This window comes from Thamnophis sirtalis, unplaced genomic scaffold, assembly GCF_051295495.1.
Source record: "Thamnophis sirtalis isolate CommonGarterSnake01/CBP01778 unplaced genomic scaffold, rThaSir2_p1.2 scaffold_14, whole genome shotgun sequence".
Lineage (NCBI taxonomy): Eukaryota > Metazoa > Chordata > Lepidosauria > Squamata > Natricidae > Thamnophis > Thamnophis sirtalis.
In genome coordinates this window covers 23,585,077-23,597,681 of record NW_028261394.1, presented here as the reverse complement: position 1 = coordinate 23,597,681, position 12,605 = coordinate 23,585,077, and the positions used below count along the sequence as shown (strand labels likewise).

General features: G+C 44.4%; 1 protein-coding gene across 4 annotated transcripts in view; it reads right to left on the bottom strand.

Annotated features, from left to right (window-relative positions):
* Nucleotides 1–12,605, bottom strand: part of HYDIN (HYDIN axonemal central pair apparatus protein) — a 264,762-nt gene that overhangs the window by 49,092 nt on the left and 203,065 nt on the right. For all 4 annotated transcript variants that reach the window (XR_015698493.1, XR_015698492.1, XM_087729550.1 and 1 more), the window contains exons 53-61: nucleotides 12,069–12,168; nucleotides 11,088–11,187; nucleotides 10,434–10,602; nucleotides 10,094–10,332; nucleotides 8,478–8,604; nucleotides 5,814–6,018; nucleotides 4,117–4,352; nucleotides 3,337–3,488; nucleotides 3,070–3,259 (exon numbers count right to left, since the gene is read on the bottom strand). Coding sequence is in view for 2 of the 4 variants with exons in the window: in XM_087729550.1 (XP_087585676.1) it covers nucleotides 3,070–3,259; nucleotides 3,337–3,488; nucleotides 4,117–4,352; nucleotides 5,814–6,018; nucleotides 8,478–8,604; nucleotides 10,094–10,332; nucleotides 10,434–10,602; nucleotides 11,088–11,187; nucleotides 12,069–12,168 (1,518 nt within the window). In the remaining 2 variants the exon portion in view is untranslated. The remainder of the gene's footprint in view (nucleotides 1–3,069; nucleotides 3,260–3,336; nucleotides 3,489–4,116; nucleotides 4,353–5,813; nucleotides 6,019–8,477; nucleotides 8,605–10,093; nucleotides 10,333–10,433; nucleotides 10,603–11,087; nucleotides 11,188–12,068; nucleotides 12,169–12,605) is intronic.

The window sequence follows — 12,605 nt, the reverse complement described above, 5'->3', positions numbered from 1 at the left end:
ACATCTGTTGTCATGAAACATTTTGAGAGACTATATTAAGGCTAGTCTTCTATCTACTTTGGACCCACACCAATTTGCATATAGGAGAAATAGATCAACTGATGATGCTATGTCTATTGTTGTCTATACTATATTAAACCATTTGGAACAACAGGGAACATATGTAAGGTTGCTATTTGTGGATTATAGCTCTGCCTTTAACACCATTCTACCCAATAGGTTGTTTCTTAAAATGTCCACTTTGGGTATAAATCAGAGGATTTGTATGTGGATAAAGGATTTTCTGACAGATAAACCACTGTCAGTAAGGATAGGATCTCACCATTCTTCTAGTCTAATATTAAGCACAGGAGCCCCCCAGGGTTGTGTACTAAGCCCTTTCCTTTATTCTTTGTACACATATGACTGTACCCCATTGTATAACACCAATGCAATTATTAAATTTGTAGTTGACACAACAGGGGTGGGGCTCATTAATAAGAACAATGAGTCTGCTTATAGGAAGGAAGTATACAAGGGCTGACATTGTGGTGTAAAGAAAATAATCTTACACTTAACACCAAAACAACTAAAGAACTTATAATTGACTTCAGGAGGAAGAGAGATGTATATTTACTATTGTACATAAATGGCAAGGAGGTGGAGAGGGTTGGTAGTTTTAAATTTCTGGGCATTTATATCTCAGAGAACCTCTCATGGACCATGAATGTTAACATGCTTGTGAAGAAGGCACAGAAGAGGCTGTACTCCCTGAGAATGCTAAGGAAGATAAATTTATCTCAGCATCTACTTCTGTCCTACTATCACAGCACCATTGAGAGTGTCCTGACATACGGCATTCTTGCATGGTATGGGAGCAGCTCTGCAGCAATGTTCCCTCTAAGGTGCGCGGTTGCGCGACCGCGCACATGGCAAGAAAATACCGTGCAGCAGTTTGCAAGTCCCGCGCAGTGATTTCTACTGTCACAGGCTCCGGAAGCTGGGGAGGTCCTTTGCAGGCGGCTAGAACTGGCCGCCGCAAAGGACCTCCCCGGACTTGTTTTGATGAATGCGGGCGACTGACGGTAGTTTGCGCCGGCCGTGCCCGGTCAAACTATCATCATTCACCCCATGTTCAGCAAAGCAAGCCCGGGGGGGTCCTTTGTGGGCGGCCAGTCCTAGCCGCTTGCACCTGGCCCTGAGGCTGAAGTGAACCCCCAAAGCCCCCGCCGCCACTAGAATAACTGCTGCCTCCTCCTCCTCCAACAGCACCACCACATTTGCTGCCTGATGCTGCAGCTGAGGTGAAGCTGCCAAAGCTCCCGCTGGTGCCCCTGCCTGTGGCAGCGGTGCCTCCTCCGCTCGGAGCACCTGAGCTGGACACCACGTTACCCCTGCCCCCTCCTCCTCTGCCGTGCTTTTGAGGAGCCATGAGGCCGCGGGAGCCAGTAGGAAGGCGGCGGAGGGGGCGGGAGCAGGAAAAAAAGTCCCCATGGCTTCTCAAAAGTATGGTAGAGGAGGAAGCGGCGGCAGGGGTAACGTGGTGTCCAGCTCAGGTGCTCTGAACTGAGGGGGAGGTGGCGCTGCCGCTGCCATGGGCAGGAATGCCAGCGGGAGCTTTGGCGGCTTCACCTCAGCCGCAGCACCGGGCAGCAAATGTGGTGGTGCTGTTGGAGGAGGAGGAAACAGCAGCAGTTATTCTAGTGGCGGTGGAGGCTCATCGGCATCTTCACCTGCAGCCCTGCTCCAGGTGAAAAAACCAAGATGGAGCAGATCCACGCAGATGACGTCGCCGCAACATGACTGGAGGAGGAATTCTGGGAGTTGAAGTCCACAAGTCTTGAAGCTGTCAGATTTGAAGACCCCTGGGGTTTTTTTCCCGAAAGGGTTAGGGGTGCAAGGATCTTGTAACTTGACAGCTTTAAGACATGCACACTTCAATGCCAGAGTTCCTGAGCCAACATAGTCTACTGCTATTTTGGTTGCTAAGCAGGAGCATTGTTAAGTGATTCTGATATTATATAACACTTTTAATTAAGCGGGTACCTTGAATAAACATAAATTTGAGTTTCAAATAATACTGATTTCGTTGTTGTCTTAGGTGACATCTGTGAAAAAAATTCAGGTGCTCAGGCATGAAAATGTGCCGCTCAAACACTATACTTTTCTGCTCACACTGAAAAAAAATTAGAGGGAACATTGCTCTGCAGCGGGCAAAAAAGCTCTACAGAGAATCATTCAAACTACCCAGAATATACCCGGGCTCCAGCTACCAGCCCTGGACGACATCTTCACATCTCGCTGTTTGAGGAAGTTGCATAACATTCTCAGAGACTCTTCCCATCCTGGTTACAATCTTTTTAGATTGTTGCCTTCTGGCAGAAGATACAGAAGAATTAAAACTAGGACCACACATCTCCTGAATAGCTTTTATCCCAGAGCTATAATTGCACTCAACAATGAACTAAAGGTCACCATCAGTGAGCTGTTGGACAGCACGACTTGGTCCATTGTGTGGATGCTTGGGTGGTTTAGGGGTGGGGGATTTTTTGGTGGGTGGAGGTATGTTTGGGGATTGTTATGTGTGCTGGGCCTGGTCTCTGGGTGTTATGTGAATTTCGTTGTATGTGTAAACTGTGTATACAATGACAATAAAGTAAAGTAAGTAAAGTAAAGAAAAAGTATCTGTGAATTTTAGGACTTTTTCCAGGGCATTAGACTGCCACTGTTGGAGGCCTTGAGGAACCTGGTAAGGAAATCTCTGACAAAATTTTTAGGGCAGAGTCTTGAGTCTCAGAAAGCTTTCCACAGCTCCGATTTTAATTGGCAGCATGTAGGCTACCTCAGGCACACTGGATTTTCCCAGCCTGTCTTCCCTTGTCCTTCTACTCCACCCCTACCCCCCAATCTCAGCTGCCCTTGTTTTCTGATCCCAGGAAATAGGGCAGCTCTCAAGAGGTGGAGGCAAGTGAGCAGCTCTAATAGCCCAGCAAGAAAAGATGGCAGAGAGAGCACTTTTTTGCGCTAAGCATTCCCCCCTCAAGACCCCCTTGCCAGTCTGTGATTGCTCTTCTGAGCGTTGGCTGCTACCTGGACTAAAAGGCTGCCGCTGTTCTTAAGGACAAGGGGGAGTGCTTCCATGTGACCTAAGAGGAGCTTTTTGAAGAGGAGGAGCGGGTTCCCCTTTTTATTACGAAGAACAGGGCGCACAATGGTGATCTGAGGAAGGCTGCCATCTCCACTGACTTCAAAGGACAGAGCTCTTGATTTGGCAACCACACTGAAAGACAAGAGAAAGCATTGTTCTTATGTGCAGATTACGAAACATGCCCCCTTCAGCAGCCAATTGGGAATTACCTCGGCATTGCATCTACTGAAGTCTCAAAAATGCACTGGTAGTTTTGCATGGCCTGTGGTGAGAAGGTCAGGGTTGCAAAGGCATGTGAATGACTGGCGATGGACATGCGCACAGGATAGAGCTCAAAGGTGTCGCTGATTCGGACAGTGGACTGAGGAAACATCCATAGAGCAAGAAGAACTTCAGGAATCACCCCAGAGAAAGCTCTGAGTACCCCACCCACCACCCACCAATCCATCCATTTACAAGCTATGGAGTTTGGCTGCAGTATATTTCTAAGAGCCATGGAGGCGCATTGGTTAGAATGCAGTACTGCAGTTAATTCTGATTACTGCCAGCTGCCAACAGTTCAGCAGCTTGATCCTCACTGGCTCAAGGTTAGCTCAGCCTTCCATCCTTCCAAGATGGGTAAAATAAGGACTCAGATTATTGGGGGCAAGAGGCTGGCTTTGTAAACTGCTTAGAGAGGGCTGGAAAGCACTGTGCAGCGGTATAGAAGTCTAAGTGCTAGTGCTATTGCTATTTCATGATTCAACCCTGCCTGTAATGGGAATGGACAACCTCATCTTTCTGTCTATTAAAAGAAAAGTCAGGAACAGCCATGTGAGATCGGCCTCTCTAAATCAATGGCTTCCAGAGCAACTACACATTTGCAAGACAGGAGGGTGCAAGCACTTGCCAAATTGCTACACGATTAATGTTCTTCCCAGCCTCCCATGAAATGGAATGGGATAATATTAAAAAACATGTAATGCAAACACTCGTTGTCCTTCTCTTACCTTGGCAGAAATGGGCTTTGTGGTCATGACAACATCACAGGGGATCCGGCCTGGGTTGCAGATCTTGAAGCGGGCTGTTGCCTGGTGCCCAATCAGGACATTGTTAAAGAGAAACTTGTTCTCGTCTGTCACAAAAACTCCTTCGCAACCTATGGACTTCAACACCTGGCTGAGGTTGCCACTGTTACAGATCCGATGCTCCTCAAAAATGATCCCTGGATTGTCAGTCACAAATCCTTGGGAAACCAACATGACAGCAACTCTCAGGGACTCATCACATGCACAAGACCACAGGAACTGCAGGAGGCAATTTCAGCAAGTATCCTGGCAATTAATCAGCATTCCCCAACCCCTTCTTCTACTTTCAGCTGCCTGCCTTCAATCTGAGAACTGCAAGGTTGAATTTTGCACTACCTTCAGGGGTGCTAGAGAGAGATTCTCCACAGACCTGAAGGGTTTCTGCTGAGATGGGACAATTGAGACAAAAGTTGCATTGCCCTTCTTCTCCTCCCCTCTTCCTCCTCCCTGAGAATAGAATAGAACAGAACAGAATCTGGAGGTCTTCTAGTCCAGAAAGAAAAGGAGGTTATAGAAAGCCACAGTCAGCATGGTAAGAAATTCCCCAGATGAGGGCATAATACATTAAGAATAGAGTAGAATAGAAATGCAGAATAGAATAGGAGCTGGAAGAGACCTTGGAGGTTTTCTAGCCCATCCTTCTTCTCAAGCAGGAGAACCTATGCAATTTCAGATAAGTGACTGTCTAGTTTCTTCTTAAAAACCTCCAGTGATGGAGTGCCCACAACTTCTGGAAGCAAGCTATTCCACTGGTTAATTATCCTCTGTTAGGAAGTTTCTCCTTAATTCCAGGTTGCTTCTCTCTTTGGTGAGTTTGACACCCCTGGACTAGAAGACCTCCAAAGTCCTATTTCTATTTCTATGACGGATTCCCTACCACCCTGGGCCCCTCCACACCTTACTTCCCAGGCGGCCTTGGCTAGCCAGCAAGGACATTTATTTCATTAAACAGGAGGGTGAGTTCCCAGCCTAGAGAACCCCATCCATTTCCTTGGGGGGATAATAGCTTCAAACTCATTTCAAGTTAAAAAGCCAGACCAGGCCTCCATCGGCCTAAAAGTGCTGGCTGGCATCCAGATGACATCCATCTTAGAGTGAATCTAAATGATTTGATTTGCAGTGAGGTGAGGGAAACTTCATTGCAAGGTGTCTGGCCTTCAATAGCAGCAGCTGTCAAAAACCTGGGCTTCAGAAGGTCCAACGACGAGGCACTGGGGAATGGGCATAAGAAACCAAGACTGTGTTCTCTGACTACAGTCCACCCACGGCTCCTGCTGCATCTCCATCTGCCCAAAACTATACTAATATTCATGCCTGCCCTCTTCCTCTGGAGGCCAAGCCTCCCCACAGACCTGAAATAGCCTTCCTCCATGCCAAGGTGCTAATGCCTTCATCACAAATCTTTTCAGAAGTCTTTGTATGTTGCTAATCTCCCAGAAATGCATTCTAACCTTTCTTTTGCTGCTTTCTAAACCAGGCCTTTATCTAAGGGACAATTACATGTTTAATAAGCTTGCTTCTCAGGAAAAATGAAACCCGATTTCCTGGTTCTGGTGTGTAAACCATGGTCTGTGTCCTCAGGCAGTGTAAGCCAGGAGAAAGGGAGAAGGTCTGACTACCTGGGATGCAGGACTCTGCAACAAGAGTGTAGATGATGCCTCCAGGACTGTCTTCAGGGTCTCGTTCTGTGATCTCAATGATCAGGTATTCTTCACACTTCCCAGCAGGCTCAGCAAAGCAATCCACCGTGATGACCTGATGGCCTCCTGCGGCAATGTTTCCAAACCCCGGAGACACAGTGAACATACCAGAAGAGAAGCGAGCCTGTGGAAAAGACAGGGATTGCTTTCTCTTAAACAACTGCTGGCTGATACCAGCTGTTCTCCAGCAAGAGAGGGAGATGCAAACAAACAAGTCTGCAAAGGAGCCCTGGAGATTCAGCAGTGGCAAATGTTTCCCAAGGGCCAGTGAGAACAGGGGAAAGTTACACAGGGCAAAGTCTTTCCTTGATTCACAGAGAAGCACTCCAAATGTGGGGTCAATGCTGGGGAATCACCTTCCTGTGGTCCTCTCCACTGGAGCTGCACCTTCTGGATCATATGTCCCTGGCCCCATTTCCCTTGGACACATCCAGGGGTTTGAGGTTCTGGAGCAGCATGGAGAAAACTGGATGAGAGAATCCTGCCCCAAGCCCATTTTCCCCAAATAAAGTATGAACTTTGCTTAATCAAGGCTGTCCATCGGGGAAGGGGGGATTCATGAGTTGGCATCGCAGAAGGATGGATACGGGATAGTGGAGCTCTGTGGAACCCCGCAAAACCCAGCCGATACCTGCTTGCCAGGAGACCCTACAGGATCTCCCCGGAGGGATGGTGAAGAAAGAAGGGATGCTGTGTAGATGGGGAGGAAACAGCAATTTCCTCGCTTGAGCCAAAGAAACCCTCCTGATTGGCAGCAGAGATGACAGCCACTTTGGCAAGACTGAAGCTGTGACAACTGGGACAAGAAAATGATGAGCTGGAGTGGTTTGTGGACAGAGGATTGGAACTGGTGAGGCAATTTTCAACTTCTATATTAGAGATTTAAATCCAAATAAAAGAGTTCTTTTTAAAAAGGGTTTCCAAAACACTAAGAAAGCAGTGATTTAACACACGGAGAAAGATTATAGACCCCAAAGTGAAACAAACTTTTAACGGAAGACTATGAAGCTTTAAAATAAAGGAAGCCCGGACTGGAATTTGTAGTAGTGTGAAAAGTGATTTAATTTGTGGATAACACTGTCTGTCCTCCTTCTCCTCCTCCTCCTCCTCTTCCTCCTTCTCCTCCTCCCAGCTGTTCTATTTTTGCTTTGTTTAATGCTGGAACTTAGAGCAGGGGTGCCACCTACTGGTGAAAGAAGATATTATACTAGTACATGGTGGGAAAAGACCTTGGCAAGTGAGGATTGATTGATAACAGAAGAAAAACAAGGAGGAGGAGAAAGGAAATAGTAAAAGGCAAACAACACCTGGAAAGCCTCTTTATTTTGGTTCCATATCTACTGGCATTTTGGCTGCTTGGAAGTATTTAATGAAGATTTTTAAGACAAGATGAACTATAATTAACAAGAAATATCCTTGAAACTGAACACTTGATTCTGTGGATTAAAGAGATTTGGGGAAATCTTGTAGGCCGATCTAGATTATTAACACTATTTGATAGAACACTCTGTGAGGTGAAAGAAGAAAGAAGGAGGATTAAACAGGACTTAAACATTTAGTTAATTTTGAGGATGCAAATTAGAAAACTTTAAGGACTATAAATTTTGGGATTTTGAGGAACAGTCCTGGGGCTGAGTAAATTTTACTAATACTGGCATTTTGGATATTTCAGGGCAATTGACATTGGAATCTTGAAGGAATATTGAGTAACTTTCAGCCTATTAAATTATTAAAAAATGTTTCAAAAGGGGGAAACAAATACAGTTCATAAAGAAATATTATTAATGTTTCAATGTATTCAGGAAGATATGGCAAGGAATCATAAGGAGCTGATGGAGCTGATGCAGGATACAGATGTGAGACTAGAAAACCCCCAAACAAATGACAATAAAAGATGAACAAAAAACTCAGAAAACAGAGGCAAAACCAGAAGGAGCTGAGGAAAGAATAGAGATAAATTTAAAAAAGGTAAAAGCAGATAAAGATATGAAAGAGAGTAATAATTCTTAAAACAGAACAGATGGATTATCTTTAAGAGCTCAAAATATAGAAGAGAATAAAAAGAAAGATCTCCCAAAGGTGATGAAAAAATTACAGATGGGTTCTCTAGAGATCCAACAGCAAGAGATAGGTTTTGAGGAAGATGAAATACTTAGATTAAATAAGCATGATGTAAGGAGATACAAGATCCCAAGGGAGAAACCTGAAAAATTTACCAAAAACTCAAAAAGAGTTGAAATTCTAAAAAGGGCAAGAGATGTTGGATAGATATAGAATACTTCTTAATATGGTGGCTATTTTATTCAGTTAAAAAAAGAGGTAGAAAGTAGAAATTGGGAAAATAGTATGTATATTGTTGATACAGAATAGAATAGATCATAACTACAATGTATACACAAATGTTAGAAGTTGAAATATTATGATTATGTATATCTAAATAATATTATTATCATTAGTATTGTGTATAAAGTATATTGACCCAGACAATCCACTGTTAAAGAAAAAACGATATATTTTTTTTTTTTAAAGGCTGGCCATCGGGGTGGGAGAAGTGCAAAGTAGAAGAAGCCATCCTTCGCCTACCTGCCCTATCAGGTTCATGTCCTTCTGCAAAGAATCTGCATGCTTGCTTTGCCTGCCTGTGCTCATAAAAGCATTCTGCCGGCTGAGGTCTGTCTCACGGGAACGGGAACTTTTGATGTTAGAGTTTCTGAAAGAGGAAGCATTACAAAATAGTTGGAATCTTATCTGCAGTCTCAGAGCACAGGCAGGGAAGTTGCATGAAGATGCACAGCCCACTTTCTGAGAATGTGTTTTACAAGCCTTCAGGATCATACCCACACTCACTTTCCCAAGGCCACAATAGACCTCCCCAAAAGAATCAAAACACAAACACACACACACACACACACACACACCACACCACACACACTGCCCCAGTTGGGAGACCTCAAGGGGGTCTTTGTGGAGAACCTGAGCTCTGCTTCCACTTTCACATTTTACACTCCTAGGTTGTGGTAACTCTGAGAGTTATCACAAGAACATTTGATGCGTGTATGCCTTTCCTCCCTTTGAAGTGCCAGTTCCTTTCTTAAGAAAAGAGCTGACCGGCCGTGAGGGTTGCAGTTCCCTCCTATCTTCCCAAAGTTTCTCATGGTAGAATAGTAAATGGGAAAAGTGAAATCGAGGAGTGGGCAACATGTTGATGACAGGCTAGCCATCACTCCCATCTGAGGGCACCTCTGAGACCGACTGTCCTTATTGAAGTAGGATTATTGTCCCCCAAGAAGATGGACCAAAACAAGAAGACTCCTGAATCAGTCTTCCTGATGTCTTCTCCAGGGCTTTGCTTGTGGGAAGCTAGCAGAGAACCTCAGAAATTGTGATTGTGTGATTGTGGCTTGTTGCAATGGCTCTAAGTCCTTCCAATTCAATGTCATCATAAATTTGAATGCTGAACAAGTGGGTGTAAATACTTGATTGTACCACCTGTATTACCTATACCTGTACAATCAAGACGCTTCAGGGTAGATACCAGGAGGAGCTTCCTGATGGTACCAAGTATCATGCAGTGGAACAGTCTGTCATGCAAGTGTCTCATTATGTGGGAGGTTCCCTTTTGTTGGCGGCCTTCAAAGGTCATCTATCAGAGATGATCTGGTAGATCCCAGTTGAATGAATTGACCACTAAGATCTCTTCCAAGTGTGTGATTAAAATTAAAATGTATAATTGGGTATCAACTTTTAAAACACTCTCTGGGCCAGAGCAGCTTCTGCTTCACTGGGATCACTTGGGCAGACACATTTAGGAAACATCTAAAGAATCTGAACCTTTTTGCCAGGCAAAAACATTTTCCTTCTTCCAGGTATTTCTATAGATCATATTGGTTTCATTTTCAAATGCCTGCTTTACATGTGTATGTCTATCTCTTTCTTGTGCTATTTACATATTGTCATTTTTGTTATAAGAAAGTTTTAGTACTTTAAATAACTTTGTAACCTGCTCTGAGAACTTTAATACAATAAATAAATCTCAAGAAACAAATGCACACACACATAGAAAGATGTGGCTGGGCCGAGAAGTGAAATTCTGCTGCTCTCGTCAATGCTAAATATTTAGAAAATGCCTCCGTTCTATGGGCACCTGACTCCATGCACAGAACAAATCAGGCTGACAGATCCCCGAAGACGAAGCTCACCCTTTCTTTGCTGTAATCACAAAGTCACGGACTTGCTTGCAAATGGTGAACTTAAAGTCCAGGACCCCTTTGTTCTCGATGGTGAAGTTGCCAGTCTTCCGGGTGCTGTTCATCAACGGCCCAAAGTTAATGATGGATGGAGGGACAATATTGTACTTGCTGAATAAGGACAGTACTGACAATCGGATGGGGATGGTGGCGATGGTCTCCCCCCCCTCACAGAGGGAAGGCTCAATCACCTAGAACAGGAGGGAGAAGAGGCTCAGGCCAATGGCTGGCTCCCACCTTGTTGGCCAGCTGAGCTGCCTTCTTTCCAGTCAGTTACACCCAGGGGTCTTACATGGCACTGCAGAACAGGCTTGTCCTCAATTTTCACTTCCTTCTTTGAATGAAAGACAATCTGGACCTGTGTAGGGCGGTCATTGGGACCCAGATTCCCCTTCTGGGGCTGGATGGTGAACAGCTGACCCAGGTCAGACATCCCATATTCTGTCGATTCAATAACCAAGCTGGGGAAGAAGAACACAATCCTAAAAATTCACAATCTCTTACGTCCGTTTCTTTAATAGCTGATGGGGCCTTTATGGTGTGGGGTTTCATCATCTCAATTGCCCATCCTTCCACGCAGCCACCCAATCGCAATTTCTTAGTCTCTTAAAGAGCTTTGTGGAAGCCAATGTGCCTCTCCAACCAACAAACAGCCCTCTATGCCAAGGGGACCATTCTGGATGAAAAGCAATGAATGTAGAGATTTCAAAATTTAAAAAATGCCTCAAATAATAACATTTAAATAAAATGTGAACAATGCAGACTTTATCGAACAAAAAGGGTCAATGGGATTTGGATTGGTGGAATTGGAGGACAAAAGTGTGAGTGAGGTGAACTCAAATGATTAATCTTTGAGATTTTCACTGAGCTATAAATCTTTAATTAGTGATACTGAAGCAAAGAGCAAAGGGAGAACAAAGCAACTCCTCTGAAGAGCAGGGGTTACCTGAAACCAATCTCGTATTTGCCTTTGTTCTTCATGGATAACATCTGCTTAGCTTCATCCATAACTCTGACAATCCCAAATTCCAAACCACCATTTGTTCCTGTAAACAGAAAAGAAGGCATGAAGTCAAGAAAAATGCTCAAAACGCTCTTCGGTAATGACTCTGCCTGACTCCAGAGAGCAGAAAGGCCAGGCAGAAGTTTCCCACTTGTCACAGACCATCCCAGAAATGCTGATACTCAGCTCTGACCGGGCCTTTGCCCAACAACACACTCTTCGAGGTCAGGTAAATAACAACAACATGACACCCAACGTCAAATGTCAAAGTAACTACAAAAGAAAAGCCCAACAAAACAAAAAGATGGCAAGTGCATTAAAGGGAAATATTTCCCTGCCTCTTGGGTGAAGCGCTTCATGGAGTGGGGGGTATCCAGATCTGTGGGGGGGGCACCTCATTCCAGAGGGCAGGTTCTAGTACAATCTTCAGCAGAGACATTGTTTAACTGAAGGAACCAAGAGCGCACCAATCCCACTGGATGAAGTTGGCCAGACTGAGGTTATGGGAGAGAGGCCATCCCTCATGTAGCTGGGCCCTGTAGGGTGGGAGGAGGAGCAACGTATTTATATTTTTTTTTCTTGTTTTCTCTTTTCTAATGTACATTTTTTCAACGTTTTGTTTAGTTTTGCATTGCTTTTGTAAGATTTATTTTTTCTCTTTGTATTTTAACTTTCAGAGTAAAATAAAAATGTGTGGAAAAGTGCTTCCTTTGACAGCAAGGATCCAACCTCCATCACTGTCTTCTGATCCAAAAGAGGAAGATCAGGTGGAAAGCAAGTGCAGCAGAAATGGCTGTGGACCAAGGGAGGTAATTGGGGGCGGTGGGGGGGAGGAGAGAGGACATGACTGACTCTCTTCAAATGGTTTCCAGTGAGCACTCAGCTTAATTTTAATTCAATTTAAATAAATAAATGATAACTTACCCTTGGGGAAACTGATGTCCAGGGCCACATCATAGGCCTCAGCAACAATCTGTATATTCTCAATCTGAACAATCCCCAGAATATTTTCTGCATCAGAAACCTAAAACGACCACAAGGATTGTTATTCCAATGCACACCGTAATTGGTGAGGTCAGCCTTTGGCGCTGCCCGCTGAAGACCAGAGCCTATCAGCTCTCTTTCATAAATATACTCCTACATATCATATGAGCTGCCAAGGGTATTGTGTGATTGAAGGGAGATATGAATTTGATGAATAAATAGCAAATAAATAATTGGGGAAGAACACTGTGACAGAAAAGACACAATTCCTGAGACTTGTTAGAGATCCTATCAGTCTGTCAAGATACACTAGACTAAGAAACCAAAGTCCTGTGGGTTATGTTACAGCAACAAAATCTTACAAGCCTGAAGTCATCCCCCATCCTTTTATCTTTCTGTGTGTATGGGGGAGGGGGATTTGTCTGTGCTGATTTGGACTTTTGGCTGACCATTTTGTCTTGTTTGCGGCTCTTCTCC